The 20717-nt window shown below is 36.2% G+C and overlaps 2 protein-coding genes across 2 annotated transcripts; one reads left to right on the top strand and one right to left on the bottom strand.

The window, feature by feature from the left end:
- Positions 1-1505: 1505 nt before the first annotated feature.
- On the top strand, positions 1506-4411 carry LOC103697121 (transcription factor bHLH123-like). The gene is made up of 7 exons (XM_008778916.3): positions 1506-2130; positions 2232-2826; positions 2939-3055; positions 3161-3226; positions 3341-3406; positions 3524-3574; positions 3673-4411. The coding sequence occupies exons 1-7, from the start codon at positions 1805-1807 to the stop codon at positions 3820-3822; spliced, it is 1371 nt and encodes a 456-aa protein (XP_008777138.1). The 5' UTR covers positions 1506-1804; the 3' UTR covers positions 3823-4411.
- Positions 4412-15510: 11099 nt separating this feature from the next.
- Positions 15511-20171, bottom strand: LOC120108739 (probable NAD(P)H dehydrogenase (quinone) FQR1-like 1). Its single transcript, XM_039122436.1, has 4 exons — positions 20165-20171; positions 17984-18077; positions 16777-17039; positions 15511-15977 (listed from the first exon to the last, which is right to left on the bottom strand). The coding sequence occupies exons 2-4, from the start codon at positions 18065-18067 to the stop codon at positions 15746-15748; spliced, it is 579 nt and encodes a 192-aa protein (XP_038978364.1). The 5' UTR covers positions 18068-18077; positions 20165-20171; the 3' UTR covers positions 15511-15745.
- Between the last annotated feature and the right edge of the window lie 546 nt (positions 20172-20717).

The raw sequence follows: 20717 nt of genomic DNA, 5'->3' as shown, positions 1-20717 counted from the left end.
GCGGTCGGCGATATACAATAAATTAAAATTTATAATAACTTACAAAATATAATATTTTATTCTCTCATCGACCGGGAAACCGGGGAATGATTCCCACCGGCTTAGCTGACGTGGAATTCCAAAAATAAAATATATGGAAAATTTTCCTATTGTAGTCAACCTGCGTTGAAAGAACCGAAGTTTTGGTATAAAAGGTCATTACTATTATATATATATATATATATATATATATATATATATATATATATATATGTGTGTGTGTGTGTGTGTGTGTGTGTATCATAACACCATTCTCTTGGTTCTAAAAAAAGTATTAAGTTAGCCTTAACTTTCTTATTGTTTGAATGATTTTTAGAGGGAAAGACCTTGTTGAGCGAGTTTTGTACCTTTTTTTCTGATATTTGGTCTAGACAGCAATACTTTTGTGGGATTTATTTTTTTTCCAAGCTAGGTTCTTCTCAAAAAAAATCCTAATTATCAATGTTTCATTAATTTTAAAATAAATTACCCACCATTGGTGTTACCTTTTTTCTATTGTAAATGTAATGATTATAATTTTATGTAACATTTAATTTTAATTTTTATTACTTTCTTTAAACTTCTGAGTTATTCTCCATAAAAAGTTTTTCTGCAAATAAGGAGAATAACTTATTTTTTTATGAACATTAATCATTGTTAGCAATGAGCTGTGTATAATATCGTCTTGTGTTGGATTCATCTTATTATATTAATCATTCTGAGTTATTACTTTCTTACCACTTGATATACAATATCGTCTTGTGTTGGATTCGTCTTATTATATTGTAGTATCTACTTGTATGTCTATATAACAAAGCAACATATACAAAAAAATATATGATTACCATATGCATTTTTTCGAATTAAACTTTTGATGTAAATATTTTCTCTCTCTTATTCGTAACTGCTATCTTTTGTTTTTTCCTTAGGCTTGTGTCAAATCGAGAAATCATTTATGATTAATTAGTCTGCACTCAACATTCTCTAAATATCTTGAGTTGTAACTCTTTTCTAGATTATCTCTTTTTTGCAATATATATAGAGTTAATGAACATTTAAGAAGTCTTGAGCAAATCAAGTAGCTTAGATTCTATAATACCATATTTACTAATAAAAATATTCAGAAATGCAAATTTTCTATCCTATCAAATAGCTATTTCAAAAGCTAAAAGATGTGATGATGCATGCTTACAAAAACCTCAAATTACAGTGTGATGCCGTTGGAGGAAATATTTTAACACTTATAAATACTCTTTTCAATCAGGTCTGCAGGTGGAATGGAGATGATTAATGAAGAAAGCCCTCTTGGATGCCAACATGAACACACACACACACACACACACTTTCTCTCCATCAAGTTACAGACAAAAGAAGATTTTGGAACCTTCCGTAACCCATAGTAACCAAGAAAGCCAGGTCAACTATATAGGGGTGAGTAATTAACTTTGAAAGGATAAAAAGAAAGAAACTATATCATAATCCTTTGTACCTAAGCAAATACATAAATTCTAATTCTACACAAACAACCAAATTTCTCGTTAAAAACGAAAGAAACTATGAAATAATGACCACTAAGGAATGAAAAAGCAAGTCTACCGCCTCATCGCGCCCCCCAATCGGTTTTCTCCTGCCGAAACCGTACAGATCCCAAAGGCGTAATATAAAGGGAACTTCCGGTTCTCCAGTCTTTTCCATTCCATCAGAAGCCGAAACCCCAAGGAACCATAACCCAGCCAACAGAAGAGGACAGGAGAATAGAAGAACAGCCGGGAAGAGAGAGATCACCATGGCAGATGACTTCCAGTCTGGGATATGCAGTGGTGGGGGCTGGTGGAACCTTGCAAGAAGTGCCGGCTCCGATGTCCTGGCCTCGGTCTCATCTTCAACTACGATCACCGACATCGGCGGTGGGGGCTTCAGCTGGGCGACGGCCGAGTTGGCTGAACCCAAGGCCCGATCCGGGGAAGAGTTGGCAGGCTCAGCCTCCGGCAGCTCTCTCAATTTTCAAGACACCCACAAGCTCCCACCGCCCGATGCCGGTCTCCCCTTGATCGATTCTTCCTTTCAAACGCCCGGTTTTGGCCTCTCAACGGATTGGACGCAAACCCTGCTGTTAGTTCTTCTTCCTCTTATAAGTTCTCCAATATTTATTTTTCATTCAATATAAATAGAACCTTTTGATTCATTTAATCATGCCATTTAAACTGATGTAGTAGGAGTGGTGGAAGAGCTGAGACCAGTTTCCATGTCATGCTCCAAGAGGATCCAAGATCAAGGGCTTATTTCCGGGAAGAACCATCAGTAGAATCCAATCAAGTCCATGCGGTCACCGGAGATTCAACAACAAACTTATTTAAGGACATGAATCAATCTTTCTTATCAGAGCAACAACATCTTAGCGCTGGCAACGAGTCTCGTGATGCTGGTGTTAGTAGCTACCCCCTTGTTCCGGCCTCCTATGGATGTTCTTCTGTGATGCTACAAGGCCTGCTCGAACCTGATGACAAACCGCAACAGTCCGTTTATGACAATCGTTTGGTAAATTACCAGTCTCCAATGATGGCATATCGTGGGAGCTCCAGTGAGCTGTTGCAACGCTCTTCGGCTAATTTCCCTCAGTTCCTAAAGTCTTCTCCTCCAAAGCAGCAACCTGGCAATCAGTTGCAGTTCTCCAACAACACTCCCTTTTGGAACGCTTCCGCTGCCTCCATGAGCGAAGTGGGAACGGGGCTTTACCCTCCCACGCCTTCCCAATTTGTCTCGCAGGCTTTTCAGCAGAAGCCCAGCTGCAGCAACCTTGCCCCAAAGGTGAATATCATAGCTCGGAAGATGTAGTTCGAGTTATTTTCTTGCTGATATTTAGGGTTTTTGGGACCTCAGTTTGAGCTTCTTTTATGATATATTTTTTTGAATCATCTAGCTGAATTCCGAAGGAGTTCGAGATTCGTGTTCCTCTCCATCAAAGAAAAGTGGCAGCAGCGAGCCCACATCCAAAAAGCCTCGAATCGAGTCACCGTTGCCATTACCGACCTTCAAGGTACGGTGGACGATCCGATGGAGATCTTAATTAATGGCAGTTGGATCCTTTTCTGTTCTTCTCTCTCTAAACATGCATGATAGCTTTTAGATTTCTTGTTTGTAGGTCAGGAAAGAGAAATTAGGGGACAGAATCACCGCACTCCAGCAGCTAGTTTCACCTTTTGGAAAGGTACAATTTTTCGATCACTTTCTTCGAGACTATAGCTAGAATAGTTTCCCTTCGAGTATCTCTGTGAAAGCTTGCTCCTTGCTTTTAGCTGAATCGTTTCGTATTTCTTTTCAGACCGACACCGCATCGGTTCTCCACGAGGCCATCGAGCACATTAAGTTCCTTCATGATCAAGTTGGTGTAAGTCTCTTCATCAATGCCTTCTGGTTTGCATATGTCTATCCCACCAATTATCCATCTTCTAGTACTAACATTGGTTAACTCTCTCAAACTATTAACATTGGTTAAAAATGTCAGGTTTTAAGCACTCCATATTTAAAGAATGGGCATCCCATGCAGCACCAGCAGGTACTAAAATCTTTTAAACTTTTGTCAATTAATTTAGTTGGATTCCTCCCTTGACTGCTGGTGATTGCATACTAATATTGTTGCATTGATTTGTTAAGGGCTCGGACAAGTCAAAGAATGGTGACGGACCGAAGCAAGACCTTAGAAGCCGAGGGCTGTGCCTTGTTCCAATCTCGATCACTTACCCCATGGCCAGTGAGACCACAGCTGACTTCTGGCATCCGACTTTTGGAGGAACCTTCAGGTAGGGAGGAGTTAGGGTTTTGAGGGAGGAGGAAAACCACTCATGTGCAGAATGTTGTCAAGCCAAAGCAAGGGAGGGAATGATAGATTACAGAAAAGGGGAACAAAAAAAAAAAGGAAAAACACATATGGCATTTTGTCGTCTGGGGAGAAAGAACAAAAACCCAGTAAAGGAAAGATAAAGAGAAGCGAAGGGAAAGGAGGGGACCCTTCAAAGACAGGCTAAGTTGGGACAGCTACAAGGAGAATGATATGAGGCTGGCCATGGAGTAGAGAACTTTGGAGGGAATAATCAAAAGAGCGTTGTATTAAGAGGTGGCCAGGATTACCGAATCGGAACAGGTGCTAAATTTGGCAGGTTTTTGTGAAAAGGTTTTGGAGGTGGGGACCTTATGTTCGTCGCTGAATTCAGCATAAGGGTATTGGAGGTGGAAGGTGAAGAAGGGGAACGAAGCTCGGGTTTTGCTCCTGTTCGATGCGACGGTAAAGGCTGGCACCACTTTTTTTTTTTTTTTCCCCTCAGAAGAAATTCAATGTATAGTTTTGGGGATCTTACTTTTAAATTTATTTATATGGTTCTGAAAGCGGTAGTGGAAGTCAGAGGGTGGCCCGCTTGTGACTCTCTCCCTCTCTCTCCCCCTCAGAATGCTTGATAATTTAGGAAGGGAAAAGTGGGGCTGCCTTTATGCCTTTCGTAGGAACCTCACATTCGAGGGCATTGATTGGATGGGCCACGCCCCAACCAGCCATCTAGGTTCGGTCGCACACTTCATAGGGTATAAGGTTACTAGATTTGCGAGACCTTCCAGATAGATAAAATTACCAAATAAATTCGTTATCTCCAAAACAAATAATCCCAATATTATTGAAAAAGAACATTCTAAATATGCATATATTTTTTTTACATCCAGAGGTACCAAAATATTTATTTTTTCTTTAACCTCTCCCCAGCAAACTCCAACCTTGATGCTAAATATCCGATAGCTCTAAAAAGAAAGATAAAAAACGGTATAAACTAACAACTTAGTAAAAATCCATAGACACACACATCCATAAATAATTTAAAGATAAAAATAGAAAATAATTAATATCAAAGTATATGTAATTATCATAAAATTATGTTCCACCAATCGAGCACAACACAAATAAATTGGAAGCGCATATATGCATCATATATCAAAATAACTTTCTATTCATAAAATGATATTTCATGTAACATTAAATTAACCATTTCATTCAACTATGATTTCAAATAACTTATTTTTCATTTTTTGATTAGTATGTTCTAGATCCAATAACAATTATCTTTTAACTTTGGTGAACCCTAGACTCATTTTTTACTTGTGATGGGGCAATAAATACCGATATATTTTCTTCCCGTGACAAGTAGGCAATTAATAATACCACATTTCTGGCTTGTAACAAAGCAATCGATAATAACAAGATTAGCCCAAAGTTCACACTCACCAAATAGGTTTATATGCATTTACCCATTTTTTTACTTTTAGCTTTAGACTAATTGCGGTCACATTTTTCATCTACAATGAGAAAATCAATTTTGCCATATTTTTCGCAAATGGCGAGGCAATCTACAGTACTATATTCTTGCCTATATGAGGCTATCCATAATATCCCGCATAATTGGCAATCATAATTAATATAAGTAATCTAGACCTCATACCCACCCATTCCTTTCAAGAATGCATATTAATTATATTAAGTTATTTTGGGCTTTGGATTGAGCCTTGGTCATGTTTTTCGCTCGTGATTGGATGATTGATAATGTCGCATTTCCACCTATAATGGGGCAATCGATAATGTTGTGTTTCCCGCTTGTGACAAGGTAACCAATAATGCTACATTTGTCGCTCATGATAGGGCAATCAATGATCCCACATTTCCAACATGCATGTGATGGGGCAATCGATACTATCATAGCTAGTTCAAAGCACCCCATCCAATAATCCAGTTATATAAGTTTCAATTATTAATTAAATATCTCAACATGATTACTGTTTACACTACATCTCGATAGGCTGCGATCAAGAAGTTGATATACCAATGGACGTGCAGGCCGAAATATAGAGTACAGGTCGAGTGAATATGGTGCACACCAGAGGAAGAAAAAGTTCTCAATCTAAGATGAAGTCTTAGTAAAGCGGAGTCCAGATATGCTAGTTAGCTAGTAGTTACAGCCTATGCATGGGAGGAGTGATCAAACTACCTACCATTCATGAAAATAGTGGCTCATGTTGTGCACAATAGCAAAGATAGGTATCTAGTGAGTAATGGTGCCCAACTTTCAACTACCCATGACGTGAAAAGTAGGATAGTACTTTCTATTATGTATGGTAATAGTGGGTCATGGGGCACATAATAGCGAGAATAAGTGTCCAAAATGAGTAGTGGCACCATTCTTACGTGTTAAGAGGGGCTACATATAAATATCAAATTGTAATATAAAAAGGACCCCTTTGGCATTCATGTCCATGAATTCTATTTTATTTTAGCTTTATTTTATTCTGCACTTTACTTTTTCATACCTTAGAAGTAGTGTTAACTTAGATTTCTGCTACCATAGCCTAGGCTACACATCTATCCCTATCCAAATCTACATCTCTCAAACAGTGGTGTGACAGTGGTGAAGTTCATAAAAGTCAAGATATCCTTTCTTCGATTACTATCTTTCTGCCTAATCTAACACTGGTAGCATGTCATGTAAACAAGCTTTCTAGTATGCCCATTTTCAGGCAGCAAGGAAAGCCTTATAATAAATACTTACATTATAGAATGAAAAATAGTATCAATTTCTAAGAAAATTTATGTACCACATGCTCATATCACAATATGCGGCATTATTGTCACTTTCCATACACGATCAAGCTTATTGATTTTCTATAATATACATACTCATATTGGAATTGCACATCCATATATTAGAATGACACATTCATATAAGTAAGTATACAAAGGGCATTCTTATACCTACTAACGAGAAAACCTAAGCCCAACATCTACTAATTCGTGTGTACCCCTAATATATCCAATCAATGTGATATTAATATTTAACGAAATTAGAAAGCCAATAATTCTCATCAAAATACAACAAAACTAACTATACTCTGTATGTTGGCCCCAAACTAAATAGCAAAATTAAAATAATTAAAGAGATTAGATTTTACCCATATAATTTGAGGGTTCGGGTGTAGAACCCATCTCGCTAGCCTGCTCCTTGATTAGATGATCGCATTCTTACATGAAATCAAAACTAATGAACGAGAAATAATGATGAAAATAAAAAAAGAGAGAGAATAAGGCCTGCTGGATGGTAGCAGCTAGCAGTCCGAAACTGATCAAATCTACAACCAAGAAGGTTAAAGATAAGGGTTTGATCTAAGAAGACAATGATGGCTCGATCTGTTGAAGCAGGATGAGGATTGATCCGTAGGCGATCATCACATGGTCGAACGATTGAGATGGTACACAGGAGGAGAGAGAGAGGTAGAGAGAGACTAAGCAGGCAGAGGTCCACCTTGCTGGCCTCAGCTGCCCGAGAGGGAGAGAGAGGAGCCGCCGGCCAAGAGATGGCAACAGTGGCGGCGGCGGCTGCCGGATTGATCGGGCAAAGAAGAGAAACAAGGAGGCTGCAAAGAGGAGGAGTAACAGGGGATTCTATGAGGCAGGCGGCGGGGTCAACCATGCCGGTAGCAAATGATGGCGAGGGGAGGAGTCGGAAGACCGAAGGGTATGAGGCTCGAGCCTCTCCAATCTGAGATGAGAATGGATCCACGGCTGCTGAACAGGGTTCTCGGCCACGTAACATGACCAGGGAGAAGAGAGCTCAAGTCTGCCACCTCGTGTCCGGCGAGGCCGGTGAGGATGCCGGTGGCACGATCAGCGGCCGGAAGGAGGAGAGGACCAGAGGAACTAGGGGGGTCTTTCAGGCTCGGTCTCATGGCACAGGGCATGCCCTGTTGTGAAACAGGGCCATGGAGCCGTGATCAACATCAACCACTACTGAGCGGCTAGATTCGACGATCACGCTGGAAAACCCGAGTGCGCCACAGGGAGAGTGAAAGGAGGGCGGAGGTAGAGTGAAAGGATGGAGTCTGACATGGTTATCTATCTCTGAAGCAAGGTCGATGCAGGGGAGAAGAGCGATGTTGATAGATCGCCCGACAAGATGGCTCCGGGTTGAGTAGGGACGAAGGAGAAATGGAGGATAAAGCAGCAGTTGAGGAGATTAAGAGAGATCACAAGGAAAGTGCTTCATGGCCACGAAAATAAGAGGGAAGAAATAAGGAAAGACCGGCTTTCTCGCTATTTCCTCGCGCCCAATCGCCAAAAATCGAAGGCGGGGTCGATTTCCACCCGTCTCGTCCCAGCTCGCCAGGTTGGGTTGACTCGGCCCGAGTCCCGCAGGAAGAAGCAATAAGCCGATCTTTCTCCCTCGGTTTCAAACTTCTTATTTGGATAAAGACTGAGAGCAGTTACACAACATAGGAGGAAAAGATAGTTCTTTCAAAGCCTATCTGAAATCACCCCAACTTGAATTCTGCCATATTTATGGTTAAAGTTCAGATGCTGAAGAGAGAAGATGATTTTACCCAAAAAAAAAAAATAAGAGAGAAGACAATGCAATTTCAATGGGCTATCAAAACCATATACGAACCTAAATTTTAGTTTAAGACCCTTTCTTTTCATTTTCTTTTGTAAGTGCTTGGAATCTATAGCAGTAAGAGAGCCTGATGAAACTCGAAGTTTCATTCAAAATGGAGCATAACTTTAACCTTCAGCCACATTTCTTGGGAACATGAATGCATGCATTTAGCACTTCCACAAACTTACCTTGAATAGACCAAAAATAATGCTTGGCCTAAACATGCACTCCCTGAAGGAATGGGGTGTCAGGGATACAGGCTTGTCGTTGTCCCACTTGCAGTATGGCTTTTAAATTTTTCTTTTGGCTCTTTTGTGATGCTGAACGACAGTTGTCAGTTTTTGGTGGCCGAAGAATTTCAGGTTGACATACCAAAAATGAAATCCTGGTTTGAAAGGGAAATCATTAACGGCTCGTATGGACGTGTGTTTAGTCTCATATCAATTATATACTGGATATATCTTAGAAACCTATATAAAATCAAAAAATCTAAATAAAATCTTTTGCCTAGTTATTTTGTGTGAAACTCTGAGCTGTGACAAATAGTATCAAAGCAGATCCAGTCCATGACCCATGTGAACTAGAGGACAACCAGAGGACACTGTAGCACATGCTTATAGAGACTGACTACAGATCGATTGTAGCACTTGTGATTAAGTTTGAATTGATTTGAATCTTTAGCCTGACGAGGATATTATGGCTTAAATGAGAGAAATATGTGAGAATTCATGTAAGCATGTGTTTAGTCTCATATCAGTTACTTGCTGAGTAGATTTTTGGGTACTTACAAAAGGTCAAGGAATCCAAATATCATCTTCTGATTAGCGAATTCGGGTGAGGTCCTGAGTTGTGATAGTTTCTGTTTTGAATGATGTACTGGAATTCTAAATTAATTTGAAGATATTTTTCTCGCTCGAGGAACCATTTCTTTTTGAGGAAAAAGAATAAATGCATTTACGTTTACTTTTTGATTGTGAAATGGGGAAGGTGCAGACCTCCGTTGGACTCAGATGGCTGAGGACAGTAAGAGGGGGATTTAACTTTGGAAAAGAAAAAGCGTACGGCATCTTTGCAAGGTAGAAAGATAGCCTGTTTTCTCCGTGTGGGGGGCTCTGCTTCTGGAGTCTTGCTGTTTGCTATGCTTCAGATCTATGAGACTTGAGAATGATGACTCCTCAGTGTGTTTTTAGGCAAAATGGATGCTTTGAGGAGGAAGTTTCTAGTGATAATTAACTCTCAGTGGCCTAAATTTGCTTTTAGTCAGCATGGGTATAACTAATGGAACCATAACTGCTATGAATGTTATATTGGATATGCTCGTTATGGAACTTGTTATATTCATATTACAAGAGATTTAATTCTTAATGATCAGGAAATAATTTGCTAGAGATTTCTCGATCTCATAAGATTTGCTGACCTTCTTGAATTTATAAACCAATCATGTTCATAACTATTTTTCTCAAAAAAAATAAAGCAAAAGATTCCATATATAACTACTGATCATTTTAAGTAGCTAAAACATTCATGGTACATATATATATTCTAACTTCATAAAAGCAAATACGCTTAAGAGTTCAGTCATTGATATGGTTAAGAGAAATTATAGAAAACCTTCCAGTTAAAAGTCAATAATCTTGCTATTTTTCTCATGTTTTTATTTTTATTTTTGTTTTCTAAGTAAATGCTTTAAGATCAGAGAAGGTACAGCTACTATTGACTTTTTGGCTATCTTGACGAAGGTAGAACTTTGGTGTTGATGACTATTAACATTTTGATCAAAAATAAGAGTAAATAACACCAGTGACTATTCCTTCTTTGAACTTAGTGACGTTGGTAGGAAATTAAGAAAAATGGGAATAAGGAAAGTTATGTTAGGAGACTTAGCTACACTGGCTATTTGTCAAATTCTGTTTGGTTGTCAAAATTTTAAAAATAAGCTAAAAATTAGAATAAACTATCAAATGTTTCTAAAATAACAAAATTATCCTTGATATATTAGAAAATATTTTGGGTTATTATTTTAAATATAATTTTGATATTAAAGATTAATATCATATATGATTTATTGTATCATATATTATAATAATAGAGTATTATATAATGCTTTATATGATTTTTATTAAGATCAAAAAGTTAATAGTAAATAACACCAAAGGTTGTTCTTTTGTTAAACTTAGTGATGTTTGGTAGGACAGAAGAAATGCTACGTGGCTTAGCTATATTGGCTATTTAAAGATTCTATTTGGTCGATGAAATTTTTAAAATAAACAAAAATTTAAACTATCAAATTTCTCTAAAATGTTAAAATTATCCTTGAGATATCACGACATATTTTGTATGTCAATATTAATATTTTAAATTTAATATCAATATTAAATAACAATATGATATATCATATAATATATAGTATAGTATTATGGCATACTCTATATGATTTGTATCAATACTGTAATATGATATCAGTATTAAAGAATAATATCATAACATACTATTTGAATTGTAATAATCTATACTAGTAATTATGTATATAATATAATGTAATGTAATGTAATATATTAAGATAATAATATTATATATAGCACCATCTTAATAATAAAAACACCTCTACGTTTCGAGCTTCCAGCACTCTGCGTGTGGAATACATATCACTGACTGCATGAGAAAAGTACACAAGATGGGTAGCTTGCTGAAGAGTTATAGACTCTGGAGCAAGTGCTTGGAAAACAGGGGAAAAGGGTGGAATTTTAGATGCAGAGTGGCTCCGCCTCAGTATTTTAAAAAGGAGTTGGAGTTGGTGCTAGAGTGGACCTTGGGCTGCACTTTCGTGTTAAGAAACAGAATATTTCTGGAGTTGAAGGTTGGAGTGGAACCCTCCAAAGTTCACATTATAATAATATAATATATAAATACAGATATTAAGTATAGAATAGCTCAAGGAGGATGTCTTGATTTAAGTGGCAACGGATTCTGAAATGTTTGGACAAGGATGCAAGGTTTTGTTGGGGAGCCAATTGTCAAGGCTACGACATGGTTATTGCGGTATCATCATGCTTGGCTCTAGTTTGAGTGAAATATTCCATGTCATCACTATTCCACCTTTAGAGGAAAATCACTTCATTCAACTTTTCCCAGTCCATTAGATCGATGGTTGTACTTTCCTTTTTAAGACTAAGAAGAGTGTAATTTTCATAGTAAGAAAATAGCAATCTGAGATCATGCACAAATTTGCATGGATTGTCACATACTTCTCCCATTTTACTTCTAGCATTCTTGTCAAACTATGGGACCGGATGTGTTTAAATCCCTCAAATACCACAAATCCAATTACAAATACCACGACCATAAGCCCATATTATAGTATTTATCAGCCAGATCTGTTTTGATACTATTTATAACAACTTAGGACCCCACATTAAAAAGTTTGTCATAAAGTAATATTTAGGTTTCTTGATTTTATATAAGTATGTAAGATCTACTCAATGCATAGCTAATATAAGACCAAATATATATCCACACGAGTTTTCAGAATTATTGTATCAATCTAATTTAGTATAGGAAAGGCAGATTTTAGGGATTCAATATGGTGGATTGAGATTATTTCTGTAGCTACTGTGACCAACCATGACCTATGAACTCCAAGGAATTTTGAACTCATGTACAGAAATTTGTGGATAAATATAAAGAAGCTCCAATCGTGCATATGCTCCACATGAATAGAAGACAGCATGTTTATCTTTTTTTTTAAAAAAAAATGTAAGCAAAACCCCTTAAGGAACTTGCAAGGGAATAAGTGTAGCGAAAGGTTCTTTTGATTTAGAGAAATCACAGGATTAAGCATTATAACTTGGTAAGAAGAAATGGTCGAATCTGCCAAAATTCGAAGCAGGAAGATATAGCAATTTTATGACTTTATACAGGATCTTGATAGTCCCCAAAAAAACTTTGGTTTGTCATAAATGAAGTTGCATGCACTAACCTTCTACATGGATGTTTCCAAGGGAATTAAGTTTTTCAGCATATTCTTACTATGTCTGTGGGACTAATTGAATATATTTGTTTCAATTCCAAGGTACAAAAGCAATTGTGTTTGATATTTAGGATTCATTTGATTGGGGATATTAGATTATGGAGTATTTTGATGATTTCCGAGAACTATTTATCTGAAAAAATGATTGCGGAGTAAAATAAATTTTACTACATTTGATAGGATAAAAAATTATTTTGAAAAATGACATCGGAAAAAGATTATAATGTTTGGATTAGAGATAATGTTATATAGGAATGCTGCCAAATTGCTAATAATATCCTTGAATGAACAATTTAAGTAACAATATTTTTAAAATTTTAAAATATTTATATGAACTATTAAACATTTTTAACTTAATTATATATATTAGAAAATATATTTTTTATAATAAATAAATTTTAGAATGCTTGGTATATAAATAAATATATTAATTATTAATAAATCCTATATTAGATTTACTAAAAATTAAGAAATATTTGTTGATTATTTATTAATAATAAATATTCATTAATAAATATATTTATATATTAAATATTATTATTTATAAAAAGTATTAATCATAAATATATTAATATAATATTTATATACTACATTAATATTATTAATATTAATTATATAATATAAGTGAGGTTATTTTCGTCAAGAAATGATATTTTTTTAAAAAATTTCTCTATTTGGTAATCTAGTATGAAAAAATAAATACTACTAGAAATAAATACCATCTTTTCGATGGTATTTGGTTTACTTTTTCTTTCAGAAAATAGATATGGAACGTATCATTTATTTTTCCATCTTTCTTATTTCCATTTTATACCAAACATAGTAATCTGTTATGAGATTTATTTTTTTATACCAAATTACCTCCAATCAAATGGGCCCTTAGGTCATGCCGGTAAGTAAAAAGATTAGATAAACCACTTTTGCTACCCACTTCGTTCTACAAAGTTGGTAAAGACTAGAGTAACAAATATGATTGGAATTGAAACCATATGAATCAAGAGAAAAGGATATCCATTAAACCATGGTGACAGACAGGACAGTCATATTATTATAAATGCCAAATTCAAAGCACTTCAAGCCATTGTTTTAAAGAACATGAACATATGTGTCTGTTTAGATAGCCAGGGCAAGTACTTTTCTTCCATGCAGAGATCACATGGTTGAAGTATGGTTACATGTGGAGTGGTAATTTGACAACTTAATATCAAATTTGCTATGGACGGACCAATTTCAATGTCAATGGATGTTTTCATACTTAGATGGCACATCCTAAGAACGTGTTAATTGCTCAACTTTTCAATGATGCTCTGTTGAGACGGCCATCAAAGAGCAAAAGTCGACTTTCTATAAATACTGCTTTACTCCTATCAGACGACGGAATGAAGCCCGGACGGGAACCACCATCCAAATGGGCCAAGATTGGCTGGGCCAGACTTGGAATCAGGAGAAAACCGACTAATTGCCGACCCGGTACACGATGGTTTTGTAAAGCAATTGCCTCAACAATTTAGGCTCGCTGTCTCTTATAGCTATCAATCCTAGCAGCCCAAGGCATGTTAAACTGGTTCACTTCCATTTCAAACGTCCAACCTTTCCTCCAATCTATTATGTTCTGAAATCGGGCCAGCTTAGCCCAGTTTGTTTAGGCCCGGATCCTGTGCTGCCACGGCTAGCAGACACCCTTTACATTTTTCCAATTAATAAAAAATACCAAAAAATATTAAAATGGTAAATATCAATAACTAAATATTTTGAATAGCAATTTCAAAACTCAATAATAGGTATTTTAAGATTCTATATTTTCTCCCATTAAATTTAATTATGAAAACCAACTATTAAAAAAGTTTCAAGCCAGTCCGAGCTTGGGCCAGGCTTTAATCGCCTTCCTCAAGCCCAGCCCAATTAATAAACAAGTTTATTTTCTCAGCCCCGTTTGACATTCTAGGGCTAAAAGCTTGGTCCAACCCCGCTCAAGAGGCTTTGGGCTTGAGTGGGACTGATGGGTTGCCAACCGGTGAGCGGGTCTAGTCATTAATAAGATTCGCCATTTGTAAAAGTTATGGTGATATCATGATCATTCTGCATGCACATTATCTCAGGGTCTTATGAAATTGATCATATCAAAGAGAAAAAAGATCTTTCATCAACCTGCTTGACTCAAATCTCTCAAAATAAAATAATAAAAATATTAAGAAATTCGAGAGTCTGCCTGTAAGCTCTTTACTTTTATCAAAAAATATTTGTTACATAATTCCTTTATTTATACCAGTGAGGTCCACTTTTATAAAATCTAGGGTGGATTTCTTTTCTCGTTAGAAGAGGTTACGACTATAGTGAAAAAGTTAAAAGTTTTCATGAAATTAGATCTCAACTTCTATATCTTTTTTCTATTGTGTTACTCAATTCCTCCCAATGTGGAAAACATGCCCAATCCAAATCTTAGCCAAAAATAAAATTTTTATTTTAACCATCCTATTTTAAGATCCAAATATCATCATAGGTCCACATCTACTGCATCCAATGAGTCCCTTGAGGGTGGTTGTACTTGTTGAAAACTTTGTTTGATGCTTGGGATGCTGAAAATGAATGCTTATGAGAAAGTCGTGACTCTGAAAGTTATGGTTCATGACAAAGAGCTGAATGTGGTGGATTTTGCTCCAAAACATAGTCCAAATTTAAAGTTTCTTTCTATGTTCACTCTGGATACCAGAATTACAGCAAAAACAGGACAAAATAGAGTCCCCGTAATATATGTATAAGCAACATTTTCATTCCAAAAAAAGAGAAAAACAGCCTTAAAGTCGTATTATAATAAGTCAGAATCTCATGGGAAAAGTCACTATAAATAAAATTCTGATTTTGAAGGATGCTCTCATCAATGCAGCATTTCAGGAAGGCAGTGAGAAACAAAATTTGACTATTAATATGTGATAATTTCCTGTCAACTAACAAAAGATGATTAACCATTTAAAGTGCTGCTTAGAAAAACAAATGAACAAACAGAGGTGATCGACAAATAGATACTTTTTCATAGCAGAAAGGAATTACATTATATTACCATTAACACAACAGCCAACTTTATCTAAGAGCCATTGTACCGACAGAAGATATATATCAAAGCTCACTGGCTAAAAAATTTAACAACACCCATAATTATTTTGACCCAATGGTAAACGACAAAAGAAAGACTGTACCGAGATATATAAAATTGGAAATGATTTTGTATGGAGGTATGAGCAGATCAGGCAGAACCCTTGAGCTTTTTTGCGATGACAGCAAAGTACTTTCCCTGGTGGAAAGCTTGCTCCAGTTCAAGCTCAGTTGGGCATCTTGAACCATCCCCAGCAAACGTGCCAGCTCCATAGGGGCTGCCTCCCTTCACCTGCTCCATCTCAAACATACCAGCTCCAAAAGTGTATCCAATGGGCACGAAGAGCATTCCATGGTGGACCAGCTGAGTTATGGCTGTTAAACTGCAAATGAGAAAATAGTGAAAAAAATCTGTTTGTTTTGCAATTGTTATACAAAAATAAATATTTTTGAAAAAATAACATTGCATAATCTAGAGGTAGTAATGTTATGTCAAGACAACAGCACTGTTTCTTTCTTCAATTTATTATTGGAGTGATGCCTGCCAAAATTCCACATAAATAATGATTTAAAAATGTTATGGAATCATGGAGACCTGTAAAAGGTAAGGACAGATGTAAAAACAAAACTTTACTAGGTTTTCAAATTTTTATTTTTTTTAAGAAATTTAAACTAGGTTCAAGTTAGTGATATTTATATGGGTGATGACTTGGATAACAACAATAAAGAAGAAGGATGGAAATGGTGGAATTGGAAAAGCCCAATATGCTTACAAATTTGGATAGCAATTAATCGTCAAACAAGAATCATTTGACCCAACTTCTAAAGTTGGATTGAATATATGAAATTTTGAGGCAATATTCATTGTAATAGTGCGACCTTGGCAACAATACACGGTAAGGCTGTCTTTAAGGAGAAGTTTTATGCATGGGAATTATATATTTCACATATATGGCACAGCCAGTGAAACATAATGCTTCAAAAGGACAAGTTGTTGGAGATAAAGGTTGTCAAGGCAACAGAGTTCATTTTTCTGGAACCATAATCTTGTTTAAGTCCAGAAAATGTTGTTGTGCTGAATAGCAGGCTGGAGAATTTCAGGACATGCTACAATAGTGTATATAAGCAATTCAAGAAGTCCAAATTGTTCATAAGAAATAACAGAGCCCAATAAGAGCTTACGGGGTAGTCTCTTGTCCGCCACCTTGAGATCCAGTGCTGTAGAAGATTCCTGCAGGCTTCCCTGCAAGCTGCTGCATTCTCCAGAGACTTCCAGTTGCATCAAGAAACGCTTTGAACTGTGCTGCCATCATACCATATCTGGTTGGGAACCCAAAGATTAACCCATCGGCCTCCGCAAGTTCATTTGGTGTGATGATTGGTACATCACTCTTAGGTGGTGCACTCATCTTTGCAAGAACCTCTTCAGGAAGTGTTTCAGGTACCTGTTCAGTCAAAGTTAAACTCAAGTTAATATCACATAATTACCAAGATGAACATGCATCAATATGCTTTATTATAAATGCCTACAAATTGAAACTTGCTGCCGGTGCAATCACCTCTTTACCCAAAAGAGACTGCACCTCATTTACCAAGAAAACTTCTAGTTCCTAATTAGCACTTCACTAAAACAAAGGATAGATATTTCAACTTTTCAGCATGAACTTTGAGTGGGCTTTGAAAAACACGGACCCAACCATTGAAAACATGTGCATCATCTCTGAAAGAATTGTTTTCAAGACACCCATACTTACAGAATGACATGCCAGCCGATACTATCACTGCAGAAGAAACAGATACAGTTTAGCATGAGGGTGGAAGACTGAAAGGATAATTGGGACTACAATGAGAAACTGTTTTTCATTTACGAGGAGATGAGAACAGAAAAATTCACTTCTAATTTTATAGCTATACAAAGAACATTATCAATCTACAAAATCAGCATTTAGTGGATGTACCAAACTCAACTCCGTTGTGTTAATAGGTTTTGCACCATCCAACATAACCAGAGAAAATGGTTTTGCTTGGGAGTCCACAATCATATAGAAATAAGCTCACACATAATTCTTATGCATGGTACCAAAGGGTATTAGATTTCATTTACAGGCATGTTCAAAGGCTACATAGTTCCAGAACCCACATCTGTTTATAATGGCCAAGATCAACCCAACAACCCAATAAATATAGATATGTTGCTTCATACCTAACTCTACACGCTTTAACATCCAAATCCACATTAATATTCCTAAAATCTCTTCAATTTTTCAAAGCTTGATTTGACAGATGAAAGAAATTTTGGTCAACAAGAGCCGGTAAAGCCATGATTAGTGAAGACACTTTAAATGTACAAATGCTGAAAGTAGATTAGGATGGACTGGACAGCACAAACCTGCCATAGCTTAGCTTCTACTCCTTCAACAGATGAGGCACCTTTCTTGATCTCCTCTGCTAACTTCTCAACATGTCCATACATGGAGTAGTACCTGTAGACACATTAAAATATGGCACCGGTGTTAGAATAAAAAATTGTTTCGAAAAGCATTATGATGACTACATAGCAAGGAAGATTATATGGCCACCTCATTTTATATTTTTTAATCTATAAACTACAAATTTGAAAACACAATTTGGGAAGAGATTGACATAATCTGTTCTGTTGCATCTTCGCATCTCCTTTCAACTTCCTTTAAATTAATATCCAAAGTGGAAGCTTAACTATAGAAGAAGTGAATGGAAAATAGGCAGTTGCAGCATGCTCAGAATATATCAAGACGAAAAGCTAATCAGCAATACAAGTATCTAAAAAATTACAAAGTGACAAAAGGGAAAGTGTCATTTTTTGTTTAGTAATTAATTAAAGCATTATAGTTCTAAGGCATGAGGCAATCATGTCGCTAAATAAACTGAAAAGGGAAGAATGTTAATTCATGATAACAAGTGAAAAAGTAAACCAGAAGTCAAATTAGATGATTTTTACCTTCTAGTGTATTGATAAGTTCGGCATTTATATGGTATTGTGGGTCCAATGCTGGACTAGCATGCGTAAAGAAAGCTACAGCATTACAGCGGGAAAGATGAACGAGAGCAAACCATTACGTGGCTAACTCTCAGACATAATTTGGAAGTGAGTCTAAAAACATAAGTTTTTGCTTATCATTCGGAAAAGACCAATCTTAAAGTTAATTGTAAATACACTCGCTGAAATACTTTGCACAGAAATTACTTCAATTATCTAGTATTCAAAGGCAAATGAGTATTAAATCAGTGGGAGACTGAGAAAGATGAAATTCTTCATCTCATCATTACGCAAGAGACAAATACCCCTTGTACTATATCATCTTACGATCCATACAACATGAACAAACTGAAGGTCTGCTGGTATTATTTTATATCAGGCCTTCTAGAAACCAGTGACTGCTAGTCCAAATGGTTTCACTTGCAAATAACACAAAGAAACAAATATCAGTTGATGTAACAGAGATCTTTTTAACAATATGCAAACTTTGCAAAGGGTGTTAACTAGTTATATGTCAAGCAAAAAATAATATACAACACTGACAAATAGAACTATATTTAAAAAGGAAAAAGTTTCTTATGCCTGTTAAAATACTGGTTATAACAAGCACAATTTAGAGAAATGTAGAGAGAATAGGAGACTTCTGGTAAATAATCAACATCATAGCAACAACGCAGCCAAGGACAATTCTGATAGGGACATGAAGAATAGACCCGACCTTTAAGTCAAAATCCATCTAGAAACTCCACTCATCATGCACATCGAACCTACCATGCTGATGGGGACCTTAAGCTCCAACAAACCAAAGACGGCCAAACAACTAAATCACATAAAGATAAAGCTATATATTGGAATTTTTTTCATTGCTTTCTTCTTCTTTACAGGTTAGTTGGAACAATGGGACACAGTTGGTTTCCTCAACACATGAAGCTGGAAGTCATATCAAGAAATCATTAAGAAAAAAATCATAACATTTTATAACCAATCAAATTTCATTAACATTCCAGAACGAGAACCAAACCATAAATCAGAGAACTAAAACCTTAATACCCGCAGATGATCGGCACATTCTAACTTTTCCATCTTCGTTTTTAAGATCAAATTCTCAGATATATTCAAGAACTAGAACCACAGAATAAATTTAAGAAAAGAGAATAAAAATATCATCCGTTGCTTCCCTCACAAATTGCGGATCATTACACAATCATCTCAGAAAAAAAGAATGAATGAACGGAATTCCACAGAATCGAGAATAACAAAAGATAGCTCTACGAGTTCACTCAATAGAAGAAGAAGAAGGGTAAAAATCCTTTTTTGTCACCAAAATTTTTCTGAAAATCTCACCCTGAAAAACGAAAAAAAATAAATAAATCCACGCCAGAGGTTGATTAAATCGAGTGTCCAAGACCTAACGTAATTCTACAAGAATCGCGAGAAAATCTCGGGAAAGAAATTACATAACAAACAATGGACCAAAGGAGAAAGAAATTGATCGACAGATACATAGAAAAGGAGGGACATAGAGAATGAAGTAGGAGATCTTTAAATACTTACACTATATAGACCTGGTCGCCATTAATGGAGATGTTGGAGCTCTACTGCTTGGCTTCTGAGAGGTGTAGAAAAAAAAGACACAAGGCGGTCGGGTATTTATACAGGGAATCCAGCTCGACTCCGCTGACCTCCCTTCTGTTATTGAAGCCCTAAAACCTATCACTAATTACGAAATTAGTACAACTTTAATTTCAATTAGTAAATTCCAGCTGCTTTCTTAATAACCATTAAATTGGAAAATTAAAGAGACATGCTGTTAAGTTTCGGAGGAAAATATAATGAATTGACCACAAAAGTTTAAATTATTTTAATTAGTTATCATTACGTGTTTTTGTGTCATTGCGGCCCAACCCACCATCTATCTAGAAGCTGGGGACGTGAAGCGAGTAAAATGACTAAACTACCCTCAATCTGGAGAGGTTATTGATTTAATTTAACTGTTTTTGGGGAAAAAATTCAGCTGGTCATCCCCAAGAGATGAGTTGGATCAACAGCCAAGTCACCTCTATACTAATAGTTGATGAGGAACCTTATGGTTTTGATCCAACAGGTG

Source organism: Phoenix dactylifera, unplaced genomic scaffold, assembly GCF_009389715.1.
Source record: "Phoenix dactylifera cultivar Barhee BC4 unplaced genomic scaffold, palm_55x_up_171113_PBpolish2nd_filt_p 001522F, whole genome shotgun sequence".
In the NCBI taxonomy this organism is placed as follows: domain Eukaryota; kingdom Viridiplantae; phylum Streptophyta; class Magnoliopsida; order Arecales; family Arecaceae; genus Phoenix; species Phoenix dactylifera.
Note: the sequence above shows the minus strand (reverse complement) of the source record. Positions and strands in the feature narration are given on the sequence as shown.